A 23,785-nucleotide genomic window follows, 5' to 3' on the forward strand; every position below is an offset into this window, starting at 1 on the left:
CGAGGTCGTGACAGCAGCAACCCAGGAGGGGGGGGGGGGGGGGGGAAGAGGGGGGACAAAGACGAAGGAAGTACGGTAGCGGTGGTGGCACGGGCAAGGCCTGCCCGAGGACGCTGCTAGAAATGATAAGTTGGTCTGACTGTCGGTTCGCCGGTGGGGGGGGGGGGGGACGCGCGAGGAGGGGGGGGGGGGGGGGGACTTTTTTTTTTTTTTTTTTGTTAAGTAGGGGGGTTTGACTTTGTTTTGTTATAATTTAAATGTAAATGTAGGGGGGGTTAAAATGTTTGTATTTTGTAAAATTTCTTCAATAAAAATTATTTAAAAAAAAAGAAAGACAATCTTAAAGGCAGAGTGAGGTGTTACGGTTTAAGGATTTCAAGCTCAGGGCGAGATATAGTTGCCAAGGTGGAGCAAAGGAAATGGGAGCTGCACAGAGGGCCAGAGTTAGTTTTTCGCATCCTGACCTTCTGGGCATAAACAATTATTTTATTGGTAAATTTACAGTAGCTACAAGGTTTTAATGCACAAGCATGACAGGAAGTTGTCATCCTTTCATAATTACAGCAGCTTCTATGCAAAAGACCCATGATTTTTTTTTATTGTATTCTGGTACTTAAATACTGATGCAGTAACAAAATCTTATTTAAATATACTGTTTATGAAAAATTCCTAATTTTGTATAATTGAGGGCAGTGGGAAAACAGATATGATAAGATTAGTAACTACTGCTTTGGTCACTTGCCTACTATCGCGATTAATATGTTGTGAGGGTCTTTAACATACAGGTACTGGCAAAATTTTAAGAAGTCAAACAAGAAGCACCTTTCTAAAGCAGCTACACATGCGATCGCTGCAAAAGTAGATTTAAAATGTAATTTTAAAACGAAGGCATCGGGAAACCTCTTGAGCAAAAAGCAACGGGTGAGCAGCAACCTTTTGGATGAAATTAGCCATTACATGACAGTACTAAGTGAGCCAAACTGATAGTTCCCTGGGCATGCAGTATCATGGTGGTGGCCATGGAGTGAGTCGTCACGCACAAGGTGACCTGTGCCCGAGGTCTGATTTTTGTTGGCCCTTTCTGCCCATTTTACAGGGAAGTTGCAGGTGGAAAAAGTGGAAATACTAAAGAGCAAGATATTCTCCTTTGGTGGGGAATGTCAAAGGGGTACCCGACGAGGGGTTTGTCAAAGGGGCATTCTTCAGATCAGGAGACGTGCACAGCACAGCAGGGAAAGTATGGTGAAGGGACCTATGGCATCATTGGCCGCACAATGGTCCACAGAGCAGTTGGTTGAATTCCTTGTGGCCAAGTTCAAAAGATAAAGAGACAGGCGGCCTCAGAAGACCAGGCGAAGCAGTCAGAGTCAATGCAGACTGCCCTGGAGAGAGTGAAGCAGAGGCTGGTGGCGCAGAGTACATTGATCCAAAAGATGAAGGAGACTGTGACCGGATGGCCTCGTAGGAGGACCGTATTGCCTCGTTGCAGGCAGAAAGGCTGATGATTGCAGAGGGCCAGACAAGTCTTCGACTTGGAGAAGAGCCGACACCAAGGACCCGAGTTTGATCCTGACCCCGGGTCACTGTTCGAGTGGACTATGCACATTTTCTCCTTGTCTGTGTAGGTCTCACCCACCAAACCCAAAGATATACTGGGTAGGTGGATTGGCACGCTGAATTACCTCTTAATGGGAAATTAAAATAGACTTGGAGAACCACTCAAGGACCGATGGGCTCCTGAGGGTATTGAGGGACCATGGAATATATGGCTAAGATGTTCAAGAATTTGCCTGCGAGGTGGACTGGGCATACCAGCCATTGATGAGGAAGCTGAGAGCGGGGGAGCTGCCGCATCAATAATGAAGCTGCACCGGCATCTGGTCAAGAAGAAAATTCTAAGCTGGGCGCAGGAGACACGGGAATGCTGCTGGGAAGGCCATAAGGTATGTATTTACCAGGACTTGGGAGCGGAGCTGGCCACGCGAAGGGCCGAGTTTAATAGGACAACGGCGACCCTATTCAGGAACAAGGTGAGGTGTTAAAGGGGAATTGGACATTCTGAATTCTCCCTCCATCTACCCAAACAGGCACCGGAGTGTGGCGACTAGGGGATTTTCACAGTAACTTCATTGCAGTATTAATGTAATCCTGCTTGTGACAATAAAGATTATTATTTTTGTATTAAGGCAAGTGTGTAAGGATGTAAGGTGTGTAAGTTTTGTATACAAGTTGAAAATGCCTTGAATAAAAATATTTTAAAAATTAAATTAAAAAGAACTGCTCCTTATGCTGTTAAATCACAGTTAATAACCAATTTCAAAGTATAACTGGCAGAAGCAACACAATGCAAACATGGGAATACAGGAAAATAGTGAAGCATTGTCCAAACTAGTGGAAAAGTAGGTCTTTCAACACTTTGTGCCTGCTAGTCATTCAATGGATCAAGGCTAACCTCAACTTTATTTATCCATATTTGAACATATTCTTAGTTAATAAAATCCTGTCATTCTCAGTCTTAATTTCGAATGACACAACACTGGCTTTGGGGTGGGAGTGGGGGAGAATTCCATAATTTCAATTACGTTCTGTGGAGAAGTGCTTCCTAATTTCATACTTAAATGGTCTAGCTCAAACTTTGGATCTTATCTCCATCATCCCTGCACCTATACTATTGAATGTTTTATAAGTTTAAACACCTCAGTCAGGTGAAAGCTCCCAAAACTGTCATCTGCAAATGCGCATAACTCAGTTTAATTAACAATTAATCCATAAAAAAGTCTTTCAACCCTCTTATAATATTTTCACAACACATTTTGAAACTTTAGTCTTCAAAATTTACTTTACCGTGGCTCTTTAATTGAAAAGCTCTGCACTCCAAATAAGTGACTCAGCAGATCATCGGAACAATGAACTATATGTTGCTGTTTTTCATCATACAACTGTTTGGTTATTATGTATTGTCCCAAGAAGTGCATTACCTGTCAACAAAAAAACCCCAAAAACATCAATTATCGGTCCAAGACTTGAACATAGCAATTGGTAAATTACAGAAGCTTATTTAATGAGAAGACTAAATGACAAAGAACAAGCGTTGTGCAGGCAAAAGAATACCGTGGACATTTCTCAGGGGTCTGTACTTATTAATAGAACCACTGCATGCTTCCATAGGTTTTGCAACAGGATAGAGATGAATGCGTGGCTGAAAGACTGGTTTGGGAGGAATGCGAAGACCAGGGATGTACTTCTGAGGCTATACAAGGATCTGGTCAGACCCCATTTGGTGTACTGAGAGCAGTTTTGGGCCCCGTATCAAAGGAAGGATGTGCGGCCTTGGAAAGGGTCTAGAGGAGGTTCACAAGAATGATCCCTGGAATTAAGAACTTGTCGTACGAGGAATGGTTGAGGACTCTGGGTGTGTACTCGTTGCGAGTTTAGAAGGATGAAAGGAGATCTTATTGAAACTTACAGGATACTGCGAGGCCTGGATAGAGTGGACTGGGAGAGGATGTTTCCACTTGTAGGAAAAACTAGAACCACAGGACACCATCTCAGACTAAAGGGACGATCCTTTAAAACAGCAACGAGGAGCAATTTTTTCAGCCAGAGGGTGGTGTATCTGTGGAACTCTTTGCCGAAGAAGGCTGTGGAGGCCAAATCACTGAGTGTCTTTAAGACAGATAGTTAGGTTCTTGATTAATATGGGGATCAGGCGTTATGGGGAGAAGGCAGGAGAATGGGGATGAGAAAATATCAGACTCAATGGGCCAAGTGGCCTAATTCTGCTCCTTTGTCTTATGGTCTTATGGGTTCTGACTTGTGAGGTACTGGTAAAAGTACTGAGGAAAGTGGGGGACGATCGACATTTGAACAGTGAGTGGGCCGCCACCTATCTAGGAAAGTAGAGAGGGTTTTAAACTAAATAGTCGGGGCAAGGATCAAATTTAGGAAGACGTGGTGAATCAAACAGTAGAGACAAGACAAGAGAGAAAAGTATTATTATGGGAAAAAGATAAACAAACCTTGACATGAAAGGACAGAGAGCACAATTCCAAAAGTAAATCAGCAGACAAGGTTAGAGGTTACAAAAAATAATAAAAAAACAAACTAAAGCTTGGTATCTGAATGCATGTAGCATTTGAAACAAAACAGATGAACGGATGACGCAAATAATACAATCTAATAGTTATTACGGATAGTTATTACAGAGACATGGCTGCAGGATGACATAGATTGGGACCTGAATATTGAAAAGTATATGACATTTACAAAGGTCAGAATGTCAAGAAAAGTTGGAGGGGTGACTGTTAATTAATGATGGTATTAGCACCACGGGGAGGAATGACCCAAGTTGAGGAAACCGGGGTGTTGAAGCAATTCGAATAGAGGTGAGAAAAAACGAAGGTAAGAAATCACTTGTGGGACTGGTTTACAGACCCCCTGACAGTAACCACAGGGTACTAAATAAATAACGGGAGCTTCTCAAAAAGGTATGGAAGTAATCATGGGGGATTTTAATCTACATAGTCTGGAACAAAAATCAAATGGGCAAAGGTAGCTGAAATGAGGAATTCATAGCTAGTTTTGGGATAGTTTCTTAGATAGCACTGGTCACCCAGGGAGCAAGCTAGACTAGACCTGATGTTGTATAACAAGATATGATTAATGACATCAGTGCAGGCACCCCCAGATCATACATAATATGATTCAATTTGAGGGAGAAAGAGTGGGTCTAAGACTAATATTTTAAATTTAAATAAGGACAATTATGAGGGCATGAAGCAGAGCTAGCCAAGTGAAATGGCAAATTAGGCTAAAGGATAAGTCAATAAAGATGCAGTGGCAGACATTTAATGTGAAATTTCAGAATACACAGGATACATTTTGAATGAGTTGGAAACATTCCAAAGAGGACTCACCATCCGTGGTTAACTAAAAAAGTTAAAGATGGTATCAAACTTAAAGAAAAAGCATATCATTGCACAAAGTTTGTTGGCAGGTTAAAATATGACCCAGAGCCGGGTTTGAACCTGGAACCTCAGCGCTGTGAGGTAGCAGTGCTATCCACTGCACCAATGTGCTGCCCGAAACAAGGTAGTTTTAAGGGCTTTATATTTGTATTGGTAAACATTAGAAATAAGGTATAGTTTTAAACGGGTTTCATTTAATCTTTCTGTGCCCGAAAGGGTAAATCCTATAGTTAGATTCATGCTGGATGTGGGTGTATGTGGAGGCTGGTCAAATGTGTTTCTATTGGGCTTGAGCATAAAGAATAAACCAGCAGTGGTTGCTTAGCAACTAGAGCCTTGTAAGGTAGCGAAGCTTAAGTTTAGCTAATGTGATTGCAGTTGGAGATAGGTACTGAGGGAGATGGCAACTCTTGCAGCTATACGAGAAACAGTTGCTTTGGACGGCTAGAGGGAACTTCTCTCTCCGCTTTGCTAGAAGAAAAGCCATACCATGCAGTAATGGTTAAGAAAACAAGTAGAGAGATCTGAAGAGCAGCTAGTTGAGGAAACTAGAGAAATTAAGAGAACTTTCCAAGGGCCGGGACTCTCTCAGCCTGGGCCGGAGAATCCCCGTGATCGACGCGAAACGCGCCACACTGCCGGTTAGGGGCTGCTCTACGCCCCCCCTGCCGATTCTCCATCGTAAAAAAAACCCGAGTCCCACCGGCGCCGTTCACACCTGCTCTCAGCCGGTGGGACCTCCGCGTTGAAGGCATCCGACCCTGGGGGCGGCCTCCGATGTGGCCTGGCCCGTGATCGGAGCACACCAATCAGCGGGCCAGCCTCTCTGGCTGGGGGCCTCCTTTCTCTCGCGCCGACCCCTGTAGCCCTGCGGCATGTTGCGCCAGGGCCGGTGCAGAGAAGGGAGCCAGAAAGGTATCCAAAATGATTTTCACAAATGTAAGATTTTACTGTGGAACGTGACGTGAAATAACTATGGAAATCGGTGGCTGGGTCTCTGAGTTGGTTTAAAAGCAGTTAAGACAGATGAAACCTTGGGAGAGGGTATGGTGGAGGGGTTCTGGTGTGAGGTGCTCCACCTCGTGTGCGAGGTTGGGGCCGATACAGCTAAATACACCTCACAAGGGCGAGGAAGAGCTGGCTCTTTGAGGGGATAGGAGATGTGTGTGACTGTTGCGGGGGGGGGGTTCTACAAATCATGTTCATATGTTTTGGTCCTGCCCAAAGCAGGAGGATTACTGGAAGGAGGACTTTAGCGTAATCTCTAAAGTGATGCACATGAAACTGGTCCCGGGCCCTTGGAAGGCCATATTTGGGGTGTGGGACAAGCCGGGGTTGGAAACGGGCGCGGAGGCAGATGTTGTAGCCTTCGCCTCATTGATCGCCCGAAGGCGGATCCTGTTAGGGTGGAGATCAACCTCGCCACCCTGTGTCCTGGCATGGCGGGGGGACCTGCGGGAATACTTGACACTTGAAAAGGTCAAATTTGAAATGGGGGGTGGGGGGGAAATGGAGGGGTTCTGCAATTCATAGGCATTATTCATTATGCACTATCGAGAATTGGATCACATCGAACATGGGGGAAGTGTATCAACATGGGTTGATAGTGACTATGGGTGATTTCGGATTCATTTTTGTCATGTTATTATGCGGGCTAATGTTTGGGGTTTGGTGGGTGGATGGGATTGTTGTTATTGATATGGGAATTGACATTACATTTGTTATTGATTATTGTTTATTTTTATTGTTCGGTGAAATTTGGGAGAAAATGTGAAAAAGGGAGAGAATAAAAACATTGATTTTTAAAAAACAGATGAAACTTTAAAAAAGGGGCGATGTTAAATCCGGGACTGGAGCAGAAATTTTGTTTTAAAAAAAGTGTTGTTTGGGAAAACTGGACTAGATTTCAAAATGCAAACCTCTTAAGGGAAAGCATTATTATGGGAGGAGATTTTTTAAAAGTGCATTTTTGGGAGTGGAGTTTGAAAACTCTCACATGACAATCAGCTGGAAGGATTCTGAGGAGACAGCCACAAACATTCAATGGGGCTCAGAGTGTAGAGTGTATTTGCCTAGTCATCTTGTGTGCTTAAAATGGACCACTGTAGATTCAGTGCTTTGTAATCCGTATTAACCCCAAAACCGGTATGTAATTTAAACTTTTGGGGGGGGGGGGGGGGGGGGGGGGGGGGGGGGCGGTAAAGGAGTATTGCATCATAATCTAATAATAATTGACTTTTGCTTATTGACAAAACTAATTAGCAGTTTTGTGACTCTGTTCCTCCACATTTTATTTTTTGAATTAGTCGTTTCAGCCAGAGTTCTATTCTCGAATCTTCCCGCCCAGTTATATCAATTGGGATCATAACAACAGTAACAAATGACTAAAAGATTAATAAGGAAGGAAAAATTATGAGTACAAGAAAGGGGGAGCACGGTGGCTGTGGTTAGCACTGCTGCCTCACAGAGCAGAGGACCCCAGTTTGATCCCGGCCCGAGGCCAGTGTGCGGAATTTGCACATTCTTCCCGTGTCTGCGTGAGTCTCACCCCCACAACCCAAAAAGATGTTCAGATAGGTGGATTGGTCACGCTAAATTGACCCCCAATTAGTAAAATTTAAATTTAGAACAGTACAGCACAGAACAGGCCCTTCGGCCCTCGATGTTGTGCCGAGCAATGATCACCCTACTCAAACTCACATATCCACCCTATACCCGTAACCCAACAACTCCCCCTTAACCTTACTTTTTAGGACACTACGGGCAATTTAGCATGGCCAATCCACCTAACCCGCACATCTTTGGACTGTGGGAGGAAACCGGAGCACCCGGAGGAAACCCACGCACACACGGGGAGGACGTGCAGACTCCGCACAGACAGTGACTCAGCCGGGAACCGAACCTGGGACCCTGGATCTGTGAAGCATTGATGCTAACCACTATGCTACCGTGCTGCCCACGGTAAATTATTAAAGATATTTTAGTGATGTAGTTAAGATAAATTCATTATTAGGCAACGTCAATACGATCTTTGAGAAAGGGAAATCGTTTTTAACTCATTTATTGGGAATTCTTTGAAAAACTAACATGCTGTGGATAAAGGGGAATCCATGAATGTATTGTACTTAGATTTCCAGAAGGTATTTCAGAAGGTGCCACATCAAAGGCTAATGCAGAAAATAAAAGCTTATGGTGTAGGGATAACATAATCGCCATAAATAGAAGACTGGCTAGCTAACGGGAAACAGGGCATGCATAAATGGATGTTTTTCTGGTTGGCAAGGTGTAAGGAGTGGTGTGCCTTAGGGATGAAGAAGGGAACTTGTGTGTGGATGCAGAGCCTGTGGGAAGGTTTAAAATTAATATTGTGTCTCTGGGTTTACAAAGGAAATGGATGATGCAGATATAGTAGTCCAGGAGAACACGGAGGTATTCAACGGGATAATCATAAAGAGAAAGAACTCGAAGGATTGGAAAGCAGATAAGTCGCCAGGGCCAGACGGATTGTTGTCGCTACTGAAGGTGGTCAGGGAAGAGATAGCAGATGCTCAGGATGAGTTTCCAATCCCCACTAAATACAGGGGAGGTACCAGGAGGACTGAGAAATGCAAACGTGGTTTCATTGTTTTAAAAGGATCGAAGGAAATGCCAAACAATTACAGGCCAGTTAGTCTTACGCGGTCATGGGCAAATTAGTAGAATCAGTCCTGAGGTATGATTAATTGGCACATAGAAAAGGCATGGACCAGTCAGGGATAGGCAGAATGGATTTATTAAAGAAAGGTCTTGCCTGACAAATTTCACTGAATTCTTCGAGTGAGGGACAAGAAGGGTTGATGATGGTAGTGCAGTGGATGTGGTGTACATGGATTTTAGCAAGGCATCTGACAAAGTCCCATATGGCTGATTGGCCAAGAAAGTGAAACCCATGGGATATAAGGCAATGTGGCAAACTGGATAAAAAGTTGGCTTAGTAACAGGAAACAAAGGGTCAATGGATGCCCTGGCAAATGGAAAGTTGTTTGAAGTGGTGTTCCACAGGGCTCGGGTTTGGGACCCATCCTGTTTATGTTATATATTAACGATTTGGACATCAACATAAAAAAAAGTAGGGAGCTTATATTTCAGTTATACAGGTCAATGGTGAGACCACATCTGGTGTACCACATAGTACTGATCTCCTTATTTCAGGAAGGATGGAAAGGCGTCAGAAGCAGTTCAGAGACGATTTACTAAACTAACTGGGAATGGGCGGGTTTTCTTATGAGGAAAGGCTGGACAGCTGCTACAGGAGAGTACGCTAGAGTAAGCGGCACCTTGACTGAAACATACAAGATCCTGAGAGGTTTTGACAGGATCGATGTGGAGAGGACATTTCCTCGTGTTGGAAAATCGAGAACTAGGGATCACTGCTTAAAAATAACAGGTTGACCAATTAAAACAGATGAGACTATTTTTCTTCCAGGAGTGACGCGAGTCTTTGGAACTCTCTTCCTCAAAAGGGTGGTGGAAATAGAGGGCTGGATTCTCCAAAAATGGGGCTATGTCCCCACGCCAGCTTAAAAACACTGGAGGTTTAGTCTGCCGATTTCTTTAAAATATTAGCAGGTATTTTCCTACCTGCAGGGGGCTGGCAGGGCCACGGAATGCTTCTAGCAGCTGCGGATACGGGCCCCCGCACTGCTGGTTCCGGATCCGCGCATGCAAATGGCCTCAAGTGGCCATACCGAATGCGATGGCGGAAAAAGCTGGCAGAGGAAAGAAGGTCCCAACGATCAGCCCCGCGCCGCCACATACAACGCGCCACCCCGGCCGCCCACAAGGCACCCCCAGTACTTGATCCCCCCCCAACCAGGACTGCCGCCCATCACCCGAGGTTCCCGACCGACAATATGTGGTTGGAACCATGCCGTAGGGAACTCGGCCAATTTTGCCCGGAGAATTTCTGTCAATGGCCCCCCAGCCATGCCGCGTAATCCGCACGCGAGCAATTTCTCCGGGGACTGGTGAAACGCGGGAGCGACACCGGCTATGATTCCTGCATAAAGATAGGTTCCCCACCCCCGCGCCAAACACAATTTTGGCGCAGGGTTGCGGAGAATCCAGCCCGGAATCTTTGAATATTTTTAGGCAGAGATAGATTCCTAATTAGCACGCGAGCGAAAGGTTCTTGGGGGTAGACATAAATACGGGGCGGGATTCTTGCAGTGCGGAGAATCGACGCCATTGGCACCTGGGTGGTTGGCGTGGCGCCGGTCGCTCTACACGGCCGGCCTACTGGTTCTCCGGCCCAGAGGAAAAGAGCAGAGTCCCACCGGCGCCGTTTTAACCTGCTCTGGGCCAGCAGGACCTCGGCGTGTAAGGGTCGTGTGGCGGCCTGTGGGCGGGGGGCCTCCGATGTGGCCTGGCCCACAATCAGGACTGGCCTCTGTGGCTGGGAGCCTCCTTTCCTACGCGCCGGCCCTTGTAGCCCTGCGCCATGTTGCACCAGGGCCGGCACTTTGAAGAAGGCCACTGCGCATGCGAGTGTTGGCGCCAGCGCATCCCCCAGTTTGTGCCGGGATCTGCAGCTGGAGCGGCACAAACCGCTCCAGCGCCATGTTTGCCCCCTGTAGGGGCCAAAATTAGACGTGGGAGCAGCCCATTCATGCCGTCGTAAAATGTGACGGCATGGACATTCTCTGCGGGATTGGAAAATCCCGCCCATGGAGTTGAGGAAGCAAGTTGATGAGAGGTTATCAGGGGTAGACAGGAATGTGGAGTGGAGGTTGAAATCCGATCATCCATGGTCTTATTTAATGGCAGAGTCGGTTCAAGATGGGCTTCTCCTGCTCCTGAATTTGCATGTACTAATTGCTGCAGCAAATAGTGAGCGAATCAGTTTTGTTATGGTCCAGCTGCCCTTAACAAAATCACAAAAACTGGTTGTCTATATCTCACTTGCTATTCACCATACATTTGCCTATAGAACAATGCACGTATTTCTAAAAGTTGGTTGTTGAATATTTTAGCATGTTATTTTGAAATAATGGACTGTACAATTATACCATGCGTGTTTTGATATTGGTTTTGACATCGGACAGTTCAGAGCTTCCTTGGTACCGCAGTTAATGTCAGCCTGGATTACACACTGAAACCTCTGGGGTGGTCTTGAGTTTGCAACTTGTCTCAGGATTACTAACTAGCTTGGAGCAAGGTTGGCGCTTGTTAGTGGCAACTATTGTACACACACGAGCTCAGCAAATACACTTGACAACCCCAAAACATCTCTCTTAGAATAAAACTAACATTTGACTGACCTCCTTTACCGTGAAAGTTTCACTCTGTGCACCCGCAAAGCGCAGCAGCTTAAGTAAGAGTGGCTTCGGTTTCACCTAAAGCAAATTTGCAAGTAGGAGACAGAAAAAGAATCAACGTTTGCTGAAAACAGTACAGGTTTAAACAGAATTCACACGACCATTCAAAAAAAACATACTTGACTTTCCCGATCTTCATTTAGTGCGTGGTCATCTCGTGAAGTGCCGAGGCAGGTTGCCGATCTGTTGGTTGCCATATTTCCAATATTCCTTTCAAGCAAAGATGTGTCCCTTCTACACCTTTCAAAGTGGGGGAAGAAAAGGCGCGTCAATCAAGTGGCTTTAAAGCACAGGGCGCCGTGTTAGCCGAACTCCACACAACATGTCGCGGCTTTCCCCCTTTTAAAGCCAGCCTGACAGAAGGAACGGGACAGAGGCGGGCAAGTCGGGGCGGACTCCCTCTGCGGGAGGTTTGGCCGGGCTGACATGTCCGAGCATGACTGGGCCGGCACCAGCAGCCGCGTCACCGGGGGCTGTGCCCGGGCATGTCCCGACAGCGCGAAACCCAGCAGCGATCAGAGGCTCGCAGGGAGGTGACTCAGACTGACCCGAGTGCTGGGATAAACATACCAGGAGAGAGAGGGCACGATTCCCGCCCTCCCCTTTAGCCAGCCCCTGCCGCGGTACCACCCCCTCCCCCCTAAGGCCGGAGTTTGACGATGCGGGGCCTGCTCCAAAGGGGCTCTCGGACCGCCCAGCGATCTCGATTGACGCTGCCGACCCTGCTCGACGCCCCCCGGTCTCGAGGTTCAATCGGAGCACCCACCATCGTAACCTGGTGCGGAGCTGCAGCTGCAACAGCCCCCACTTCCCCCGGGGGGACTCAGGCTCGGTTTCGCCCTCCCCCCTTTCGGGTTTCCTCCATTTTAATGGCACGCCGAGACTCCGGCACTTTACCCTTTCTTGGCAACTTTACAAGCATGGGGGTGGGGAGGCCCAGTTACCGTGGAAACCGGGTGCTAACGGCCGCACGTTCCAGCAAGCTGATTCAAACTGGGCCACATTCCAGTTTAGAATCCTGGCGGCGTTCCAATCGGAGTCTCGCGATAACTGCGGAGGGCAGGGGCTCAGACCCATGGAACTGGACCGCGTCACCGAATGGGAGGCCAGTTGGCCCCTTGTTTCTGTGCTGGCTCACTTCCAGAGCAACTCGGATGGGAGGCCATTTGGCTCCTTGTTTCTGTGCTGGCTCACTTCCAGAGCAACTCGGATGGTCTCACTCGCTGCCATTTCCCCACAGCTCTGAAAATTCCTTCGACTCAGGTTCTCATCCAATTCTCTTTTAAAAGCCACCTCTCTGCACCACACGCTCAGGCAACGCCTTCCAGAACCTCAGCATTGTAAAAATGTTTTCCTCGTGTCATCCTCGATTCTTTTGTCATTCACCCTAATTCGGTGTCTGCTGGTTCTCGACCCTTCTGACACTGGGAACAGTTCCCCCCTATGTTCAGACCCCTCATAATTCTGATCACCTCTTCCAGATCTTCAATCCACTCACGTAACTGAACTTCAATCCTAAACAATTCTTGTACATCTTCCCTGCACCCTCTCTATAACACCTTCACATAGTTCCTTAAGTGCGTCATCCAGAATTGTACAAAATGCTCTAATTGAGGCCAAACCAGTGTCTAATAAAGGAATGTCATAATTTCTGTGCTTTTGTAATCTATGCTGTCATGATATAATGTGTGCATGTGTAATAATCTTTAATTTCATTGGCTGGTCAGATACATAGAACTTTAAAAGGACTTTAGTGAGCAAAGACACAACATAAGATGGCTGCCACAGGGCACCTGACCGATCTGCAATAACAAGTAGTCAAGTTGGGAGGAAGTTTCCAATGTGGATTCCAATTAGGACATGCCAAAGCAAACCACCTGTAGAATCTCCTATCTGCTGATGTCAAAAATTACCTCAAAGATGATCTGGTGTTCAGCATTTGCTTTTCTATTAAGTTACCTTTCAGGCAGAGGCAGAAAGTCTATTGGGACAATGGCTATATGGATGTTGATATGTTATTCTAAGCTTATCACAGGGAAGAATGGTCCACCAGCAGTGATGGCTGGGATATTGAAGAAACTAATCACCTAGGCCATAATACAATAGCCAAGGTCTGTCCAAACAGGATTTTATCTTCTGTGGAATACTCATCATCGAGAGCGACGTCATGTAGAATTACTATTTTTGAAATGTCTTATTGCAACACCTTGGTTGAGTTTGAATGAAGAAATCTGCAAATGGAGCAGTGAGACCATTTCCCTACCTATCCTGCTTCAAGTTTATAGCCCTATACATTTAAGAATATATCACAGAGATAGAGAATTGCAATCAAAAGGAACTTTGTCTGGGGTCAACAGACAGAGAAGTTCCAGAGTGCACTGCAAAATCCCCAAGCAGTGTTTCTTTACAATCAGCACGTAAAGTTAAGTACAGATACTGAATTGATAACTTCATCCTTGTAACACAAAAGCCTGTTGCAATCGTTCGAGGAGTATGATAGAATGACAAGTCCTGATGTCTGTCCCCACCCAGTCGTAACAATGCTTAAAGTCCAGGATCCCATATGCATTTTAATCACTCCAAGAATCAATGCTTTCTCTTGGGCAAAAAAGAGGAAATGAAATTCCAGAAAAAGGCAAATCCATCTTATATTGATCTATTTAATTGTTTAAAAATAGATTTTTAAAAATGCATAAGCCAGTACTGACCAAGGGAGGCAATAAGATGAGTTGGGAGGACTGAACGCAAAGATAATTGTTATTTTTCAGTTCGTTTTATGGGTATATTTACGTCTTAATTGCCGTTCATGTGAATGCTAAATAGGATCATGTAGGGAGATGGTCTCTTGTTCCAATCAATTGTTAGTGTCAAATTCTGTTTGATCTTATCTGATGCACCTTGGGATCTTTCATTGAGTTAAAAGAAAAAAAAACAGTAAAATGGGGAAATAGGAATACTGGTTCGAAATGGTCTTGAATACTTTAAAATGGAACATTAGTAAGAAAGGAAAATAAGAATAGTGCTCTGAACTTTTTTTCCTTGTGGGAAGTTTAGGGGAACAACATGTGATACAAAATAATATTAGAGTGTAATTTATTTTCAATATTGTGGTTTAAAATGTTAAATTTCTCATCAAAGAAACCTTTGATACAGATTCCTATCCTTATAGGCGGCATGGTGGCACAGTAGTTAGTACAGTAGTTAGTTGCCTCACAGCTCCACGAACCTGGGTTCAATTCCAGCCTCAGGTGACTCTCTGAGTGGAGTCTGCATATTCTCCCCGTGTCTGTGTGGGTTTCCTCCCACCGTCCAAAGCTGTGCAGGTTAAGTGGATTGGCCATGCTAAATTGTCCCTTAGTGTCCAAAAAAAAGGTTAGGTGTGGTTATGGGGATAGGGTGGATGCATGGGCTTCTGTTGGGTGCTCTTGAGGCAGCACAGTGGCGCAGTGGGTTAGCCCTGCTGCCTCACGGCACCGAGGTCCCAGGTTCGCGTTCAGCTCTGGGTCACTGTCCGTTTAAAATGTTAAATTTCTCATCAAAGAAACCTTTGATACAGATTCCTATCCTTATAGGCGGCATGGTGGCACAGTAGTTAGTACAGTAGTTAGTTGCCTCACAGCTCCACGAACCTGGGTTCAATTCCAGCCTCAGGTGACTCTCTGAGTGGAGTCTGCATATTCTCCCAGTGTCTGTGTGGGTTTCGCCCCCACAACCCAAAGATGTGCAGAGTAGGTGGATTGGCCATGCTAAATTGCCCCTTAATTGGAAAAAAATAATTAGGTATTCTAAATTTTAAAATAGGAAAAAAAATGTTGGGTCCTCTTTCCGAGGGCTGGTGCAGACTTGATGGGCCAAATGGCCTCCTTCCGCACTGTAAATTCAATATGGATCTCCATATTGTTCTGGAATGGTATAATCCTGGGACCATCAAACTAAACAAAACGTGGCAGTTCAGATACCTGAATTGCCAGGATGGCACTGCAATAACTCTCAGGCTGGCTTGAAGTCACTCTAACCCCGGCAGAGTTATTTACTAGGGAGTCCTTCCATATATTCCCTTCAATCACTGGAACAGCCTCGCAGTGCAGGAGATGTGACTGAAATAATTTCTGCTTCGATTGTTTTCTTCTAGAAAATTGGTGTGTACTTCAAAAATAAAAGTGGTCAAGAAAGTGTCTGCAGTTGGTCAGCAGGCAACTTAGGTAAAATAATCACGTCCTTGAAAAAATATTTCTTAAAGACATTTGTAGAATGCGTCGAACAAGGTTAAAACAATCTGCTTAATTAAATATTAATGTGTCTCTGACAGGAAGACTAAAACATTACAGAAATCAATTTTCATAGAATCCCTACAGTGTAAAAGGAGGCCATTCGGCCCATCAGGTCTACCCAAGCCTCCAAAAGAGCACCCCAACCAAGCGCACTGCCCCGTCCTATCCCCATAACCGCACCTAACCTTTGGACGCTAAGGGGCAATTCAGCATGGCCATTCCACAAAACCTGCAAACCTGAGCATCCGGAGTTAACAGGCAAAGTCCGTGTGGATTTGTTAACAGTGTGGTCTTAGCTTCTAACCTCTACCAAGGAATTCTCTGAGCGATTATTGCCTGCTTTCCTGAAATTTGTCTTATTATGGCTCATCTTGGGCTGGATTCTCCGATTCTGGGGCTATGTCCCCACGCCTGTGTGGGAACAGTGGCGTTTTATGACAAAACAAAAAGGAGTAAAACGGCCACCGATGCCCCGTTTTGCTGGGGGATAGCATGCTGGTCGCGGAGAGCACCTGACTCGAGCTGCTGATACCGCCCGGAGAATTGCCAGGGCCGGGACTGCACATGCGCACGGCGGTGGCCTGCAGCGGCCGCGCCGTGCTACATGGCAGAGGCCGCTTGTGGAACCGGCCCGTGAAATAGTGCCCCCGTTTTGGCTGGCTTGCGCGCCCCAGACCAGCCCCACCCCCATTGGACTGAGTCCACAGACGCCACGCTGAGTTCCCGACGGATGAGACGTCGGGAACTCAGCTGCTCGGGGCCAGAGCATCGTGGGCGCGGCGTACTCAGAGAATACGTCCCTTTGGAAGAGGCAGAGCGGCACCGTTCACGATTCGGTCAGGAACTTTGATTCTCTGGCTGATCGCCGAATGTGATTTCGGCATCAGCGACCGGAGAATCCAGCCCCTTGGTAAACTTCTGATATTTGCTACAATGACTGGCCTCTCTGGAACAACAAAATAATACATGGACTTCTCTTAAAGGCCTTCTGCATCAGCAAAATCAACATCAAAGGAATAACCAAGATGAGCATAATCATTAATTGCTCCTATTTTTAAATCATCAGCCTTTTCTTGCATTATGCATTTAAAACCATCAACAAAAGTATAGTGGCTTCTTTCCAGACCAATTAGCTTCAATATACAGAAAGTTTTAGGTGGATCAACATTTCATGCCGTTTCTACCCATCACAAAACCTATTTGAGCATGGAAAATTTATAGTGCTATCATTATTCTTCATAAGTCAAAATCAAATCTTTATATAGTTGGTGTCGCTACCAAAGTCAATCCAACACAGAATAAACAATGATACAATTTGTTTAATTTTGGTAAAAGGTCATTGACCTGAAACATTAACATTGTTTGTCTATAAATAGATGCAGCCTGACCAGCGGATTGCAATATTTTCTATTTTCATTCTGACTTCATTCGTTAAATCTCTGCTAACCTTCCAGGAATAACTAGAGAAAAGCCAGGCTTCTCAGCTCCCAACACTCCCTTTGCACCAAAATCCTTTATATTGCAAAGTTATAATCAAATACTTCATAAAAATTCTTAACATACTGATAATCCTGATTTTAAAATTTGATCTTGGTTAAATAAAAGCAAATGATAAAACTTGTAATTTTTGAGGTGCAAGTTGAAGGCCTAATGCACCCAAGTTCTGATCGCAGTAATGCCAACCCTATCTTCTCATAACTTGAGGATTTGATTTTGAATTCAGGTTCAGGAACTCAACATCCGGATAATTTCTGGAACCTGAACCTACTGCTCAATCTTCAATAACAGTGCTGGAGAAGGTCTTGCCCAGGCTTGTCCAATCAACTCTCACACACTGTCCCTCTCTCTCACACCTCACACACACTATCTCTCACACCCTCTCCCTCTCACATCAGCGTACACACACTCTCCCTCTCTCAAACACACTTTCCTTCTCTCTTTCTCACACACACACACATACACACACACTCTCCCTCCCTCTCTATCTCTCATATGCACACACATATACACACTCTCTTATGCACACACCATCAGCCAGTTCCTCTCCCTCCCCATCAGCCAGTTCCTCTCCCTCCCCACCATCAGCCAGTTCCTCTCCCTCCCCACCATCAGCCAGTTCCTCTCCCTCCCCACCATCAGCCAGTTCCTCTCCCTCCCCACCATCAGCCAGTTCCTCTCCCTCCCCATCAGCCAGTTCCTCTCCCTCCCCATCAGCCAGTTCCTCTCCCTCCCCACCATCAGCCAGTTCCTCTCCCTCCCCATCAGCCAGTTCCTCTCCCTCCCCATCAGCCAGTTCCTCTTCCTCCCCACCATCAGCCAGTTCCTCTCCCTCCCCACCATCAGCCAGTTCCTCTCCCTCCCCATCAGCCAATTCCTCTCCCTCCCCACCATCAGCCAGTTCCTCTCCCTCCCCACCATCAGCCAGTTCCTCTCCCTCCCCACCATCAGCCAGTTCCTCTCCCTCCCCACCATCAGCCAGTTCCTCTCCCTCCCCACCATCAGCCAGTTCCTCTCCCTCCCCACCATCAGCCAGTTCCTCTCCCTCCCCACCATCAGCCAGTTCCTCTCCCTCCCCACCATCAGCCAGTTCCTCTCCCTCCCTCCCCATCAGCCAGTTCCTCTCCCTCCCCACCATCAGCCAGTTCCTCTCCCACCCCACCATCAGCCAGTTCCTCTCCCTCCCCATCAGCCAGTTCCTCTCCCTCCCCATCAGCCAGTTCCTCTCCCTCCCCATCAGCCAGTTCCTCTCCCTCCCCATCAGCCAGTTCCTCTCCCTCCCCACCATCAGCCAGTTCCTTTCCCTCCCCATTATCAGTCAGTTTCTACCCAGCCCTGTACTTCCCACCACTCATCCGGGTCACATGTCGGCCAGACTGGGTAAGGACGGCAGGTTTTCTTCCCTAAAGAACTAGGCGGGTACAACAATCGATGATAGTTTCATGGTCATCATTACGGAGGATATCTTACATTTCAGATTTATTAATTAATTTTTTTACTTGTTCATGGATTGTGGGTGACACTTGCTGGTCCAGCATTTATTGTCCATCCCTAATTGCCCTTGAACTGAGTAGATTGCTAGGCCATTTCAAAGGGTTTTTTTTTAAATTTAGATTAGCCAATTCTTTTTTCCAATTAAGGGGGCAATTTAGCGTGGCCAATCCACCTACTCTGCACATTTTTGGGTTGTGGGGGCAAAACCCACGCAGACACGGGGAGAATGTGCAAACTCCACACGGACAGTGACCCAGAGCCGGGATCGAACCTGGGACCTCAGCGCCGTGAGGCGGTTGCGCTAACCACTAGGCCACCGTGCTGCCCTTCAAAGGGTTTTTAAGGGTCAACCACATTGCTATGGATCTGGTGTCACATGTAAACCAGACTGGGTAAGGACGGCAGTGACAAACACAATGGAGAGATAGCATGAAAAACAATACATACTGAAATTCATATTTGTAAAATATTTTGCCAGATATAAAAAATGGTTCCAGTTTTTTGTCTATTTGGTATGAGAAGGTACAATTGATTTACTACAGACAAACTAATATATACCAGAAAGTAGCATTTTAATTTATTTAGCTGCTTCACAGTGATCAACATTGTGCTTTTTAATTAAAAGGCCAGAGCAGACTAGTAACAACTTAATAATATTCATCTTTATTAGTGCCACAGTCCGGCGGCTGTTCAGGTACACACAGAGAGAGAATTCAGAATGTCCAATTCACCTAACAAGCACGTCTTTTGGGACTTGTGGGAGGAATCCAGAGCGCCCGGAGGAAACCACGCAGACAAGAGGAGAACATGCAGACTCCGGACAGACAGTGACCCAATCCGGGAATCGAACCGGGGTCCTTGGTGCTGTGAAGCAACAATGCTAACCACTGTGCCGCCCACATTTAAATAGTACAGTTAATGTAAAACAAATCCCTTGGTGCTTTACGGAGTTACAATTGACATAATAATAATCGCTTATTGTCACAAGTAGGCTGCAATGAAGTTACTGTGAAAAGCCCCTAGTCACCACATTCCAGCACTTGTTCAGGGAGGTCGGTACAGGAATTGAACCCGCGCTGCTGGCCTTGTTCTGCATTACAAGCCAGATGTTTTAGCCCACTGTGCTAAATCAGCCCCGAAACCAGAAAGCAAAGTACTGTACACACCCCTGTCAGCATCAATGGGGCCACGGTGGAGATGTTTAGCAGTTTCAAATTCCTAGGGATACACATCTCCAAAAATCTGTCCTTGTCCGCCCACGTAGACGCACCACCAAGAAAGCACAACAGCGCCTATACTTCCTCAGGAAACTAAGGAAATTCGGCATGTCCACATTAACTCTTACCAAGTTTTACAGATGCACTATAGAAAGCATCCTATCTGGCTGCATCACAGCCTGGTATGACAACTGCTCGGCACAAGATCGCAAGAAACTTCAGAGTCGTGAACACAGCCCAGTCCATCACACAAACCTGCCTCCTATCCATTGACTCAATCTACACCTCTCGCTGCCTGGGGAAAGCGGGCAGCATAATCAAAGACCCCTCCCACCTGGCCTACTCACTCTTCCAACTTCTCCCATCAGGCAGGAGATACAAAAGTCTGAGAACACGCACAAACAGACTCAAAAACAGCTTCTTCCCCACTGTTACCAAACTTCTAAACGACCCTCTTATGGACTGACCTGATTAACACTACACCCTGTATGCTTCACCCGATGCCGGTGGAACTTGTGTTGCCCTATTATGTATTTTCTTTTTCCTTTTCTTTTCATGTGCTTAATGATCTGTTAAGCTGCTCGCAGAAAAACCCTTTTCACTGTACCTTGGTACACGTGACAATAAACAAATCCAATCCAATCAGACAAAAATAGATGAAGGAGATATTAGAAGTGGCAGCCAAAAGTGAAAGAGCTGGGTATTAAAGAGGATCATAAAAGAGCAGAGAGAGGCGGCAAGGCTTTGGGACAGCATTCCACGCTGAGGTCATATGGTTGCTCGATCATCTTCCAATGCACTATTTTGCTTTGTATCATGTTGTGGTGAAGTTGTGTCATTTTACAGCGTGTTTTGTACTAGGAACTGCCACCTTTCTGTCTTCAATTCCTTAAAATCTGAATTACTAAACCTTTCTGATATCAAACATTTGTTCACCCAAAGGAAAACACGGTAGATGCTGGAAATGTGAAATAAAAACAGGAAATGCTTGGTTGACCGTGCAGGCTCTGTGGAGAGAGAGTTAATGTTCAGGTCACCAGATGAAAGTTCATTGATTTGAAAACCCGAGATGCAATTTTCCCCAAAGGGTTTCGGCGTATGGTGTCCACCGGGAAACGAGGTGCGATTCCCGCTGACTGGTCGGGCACGATCCACATCACAATCCACCCACACTTAGAAATTACTTTTGAAGGGGGTTTTGCACCGGCACTGAGACGGGGAGCCTCAACATGCTGGGAGAATTCAGAATGTCTAATTCACCTAACAAGCATGTCTTTAGGGACTTGTGGGAGGAAACCGGAACGCCTGGAGGAAACCCACGCCAACATGGGGAGAACATGCAGGCTCCGCACAGTGACCCAAGCCAGGAATCGAACCAGGGTGCCATTTTTAAAGGGCGGCCTGATTGGCTTGCCCACCCCTCCCGCCCCCCCCCCCCCCCCCCGGCATCGGGGCCTGGCCAATGGGTCTCCATGCAGGCCCCCTCCCGTAATCAACAGCCGTCAGACTTGCTGACCATTTCCAACATTTTCTGTTTCCATTTGTCTTATCCAATCAAGTTCGGCTTCTTTTTCAAAATTGAAGCAACTAATTATTACAAAGTAAACATATCATATGAAGATTAAAAAATTAACATTCATGCGGACTTCATGTCAACTTTTTGCCATATTAATTTCTATGTCCAAATTTATAATGAAAAGTGCTGCAGAAACACACCACACTGTAATTAATATTAGGAACATAAGAAATAGGAGCAGGAGTAGACAAGACAGCCCACCCAGCCTTCTCTGCAATTCAATACGATCATGGCTTATCCTGGGCTTCAACTCCATTTTCTTGCCTGCTCCCCATATCCCTTACTTCCCTCAGAGACCAAACATTTGTCTATCTTGGCTTTGAATGTATCCAACGATGGAGCATTCACAACCCTTCGGGGTAGAGAATTCCAAAGGTTCACAATCCTTTCAGTGAAGATATTTCTCCTCATCTCAATCTGCAGTGAAAGACCATATTTTCTGACACTGTGCCCCCCGTGTTTTAGATTCTCTGACCAACTGAAACAATCTCTCAGCATCGGACCTATCAAGCCCCTTCAGAATTCTGTAGCTTTCAATGGGTTCGCCACTCATTCTTCTAATAGCCAGAGAGTATCAGACTAATTTAGTCAGCCTCTCACCAAAGGATAAACCCCCTCATCCCAAATGCCGCCTCACCAAAACCACGCCCCAATTTGTTTGGAGCCAGTTCCTGGCTCCAAGAGGCCTTTCACAGTAGCACAGTGGTTAGCATTGTTGCTTCACAGTGCCAGAGACCCCGGTTTGATTTCCGGCTTAGGTCACTGTCTGTGCGGGGTCTGCATGTTCTCCCCGTGTCTGCGTGGGTTTCCTCCAGGCGTTCCAGTTTCCTCCCACAAGTCCCGAAAGACGTGCTTGTTAGGTGAATTGGACATTCTGAATTCTCCCTCAGTGTTTGCGGACAGTGCAGCACGGTGGCGCAGTGGATTAGCCCTGCTGCCTCATGGCGCTGAGGACCCAGGATTGATCCTGGCTCTGGGTCATTGTCCGTGTGGAGTTTGCACATTCTCCCTGTGTTTGCATGGGTTTCGCCCCCACAACCCAAAGATGTGCAGGCTAGGTGGATTGGCCACGCTAAATTGCCCCTTAATTGGAAAAAATGAATTGGGCACTCTAAATTTTAAAAAAATGAAGTTGGGTCTGTATTTCACCACTGGCGAATGGCAAGTTGAGCAAAGCAGATGCGCTTCTTCAAACCCCACAGTGGAGAACTTGCTGAGATGAATAAAGACAATAATATTCACAGGTGTCCTGAGAAGGTTTAATCACACAGGTTTATTCTGTTCAAGAATACTGTCCCAGCAACCCAGTAATCCCACCTAATCTTTTGAACATTAAGGGGCAATTTAGCATGGCCAACCCACCTAACCTGCACATCTTTGGACTGTGGGAGGACACCAGAGCACCTCTTCCTAAAACCACCTCAACTGAAAATCATCGTGTGTCTGGACGGTCGGGAGCCTGGGGGTTGGTGGCAGCGGCCTGATCTATTGAATATTCCTCGCATTTTCTGTTTTTACTCTAAGTATTGAATTTGGCAACATCAACTCCAGAAAATTATTAACTGAATTTATATAACTGGGTTCAGAATTTGTAGACCTTGGAAATCAGAAATGTTCTTCCTAATCTCCTACTTGTTGATGCAAACCTGCATTTTATTCTGTACTGATAGTCGTTTAGAACACATTCTTGTGTCATCACCCTAGACTAGCATTATTGAATAAGTAAATCATTCCGTCTCCCAGGACCTCCCTTTGTCCTTAAAGCTTTTAATATTGAACACCATTTCCTCCAAACATTAATTAAATGCCTAGACTCATCTACCCTGTAATCAACTGTAATTAACACTCTTGCATAAAAAATTCCTTCTGTAGTCCCACCAGTTTTTTTAAAAAAAACAGTTTACTGATGTCAGAAATCCTGGGTGCCTATGTTCTTTACCAAAATGCTGTTGTGGAGCTTAAATGCTTTCCTGTTCACTGGCAAATTAACTAAAAACTACACCCTAGAGACAATTGGAAACATTGGAACTCTGATTCATTTTGATTGAAGAGTGCTTCATGCCACTCACTTTTATATTGAAAATCTACTCTTCTGCATTGTGTATACCACACTTCATTCTTTCCGATTGTGAGTCCTTGCATCTGCCAAAGGTGGACCGATCAGAGCCACGAGGAAAGTTTACCTGTGTATGCAAGAATCCATGTGGCATATCAGCCTTGCAGCCACTACCTTCAATTGTTTGAGTCCGCATTAAACAATAAATCTACTTACAAAGCCTCGTAAGATGCTGATAGCTGAACTCATATAGAATGAGCTTTCCAGTGGGTCCGTGGCAACTGTTTTAGTTCTCCATATTGACACTGAGTTCCTGTCAGTGGTTGAGCACAGAATGTGTAAACATTTCCC

General features: G+C 45.8%; 1 protein-coding gene across 8 annotated transcripts in view; it reads right to left on the reverse strand.

Annotated features, from left to right (window-relative positions):
• The window catches only part of mdm2 (MDM2 proto-oncogene), a 96,822-nt gene extending 73,037 nt beyond the window's left edge, over positions 1-23,785 (reverse strand). For 2 of the 8 annotated variants that reach the window (XM_038780456.1, XM_038780457.1), the window contains exons 1-3: positions 11,443-11,872; positions 11,267-11,341; positions 2,845-2,978 (exon numbers count right to left, since the gene is read on the reverse strand). In XM_038780456.1, the coding sequence (XP_038636384.1) occupies positions 2,845-2,978; positions 11,267-11,341; positions 11,443-11,520 (287 nt within the window). In that variant the 5' untranslated portion in view covers positions 11,521-11,872. Of the gene's footprint in view, positions 1-2,844; positions 2,979-11,266; positions 11,342-11,442; positions 11,874-12,089; positions 12,461-23,650 lie in introns of those variants that run through there. The other 6 variants (XM_038780453.1, XM_038780451.1, XM_038780452.1 and 3 more) reach the window with 6 other exon arrangements.

Source organism: Scyliorhinus canicula, chromosome 20 (assembly GCF_902713615.1).
Source record: "Scyliorhinus canicula chromosome 20, sScyCan1.1, whole genome shotgun sequence".
Lineage (NCBI taxonomy): Eukaryota > Metazoa > Chordata > Chondrichthyes > Carcharhiniformes > Scyliorhinidae > Scyliorhinus > Scyliorhinus canicula.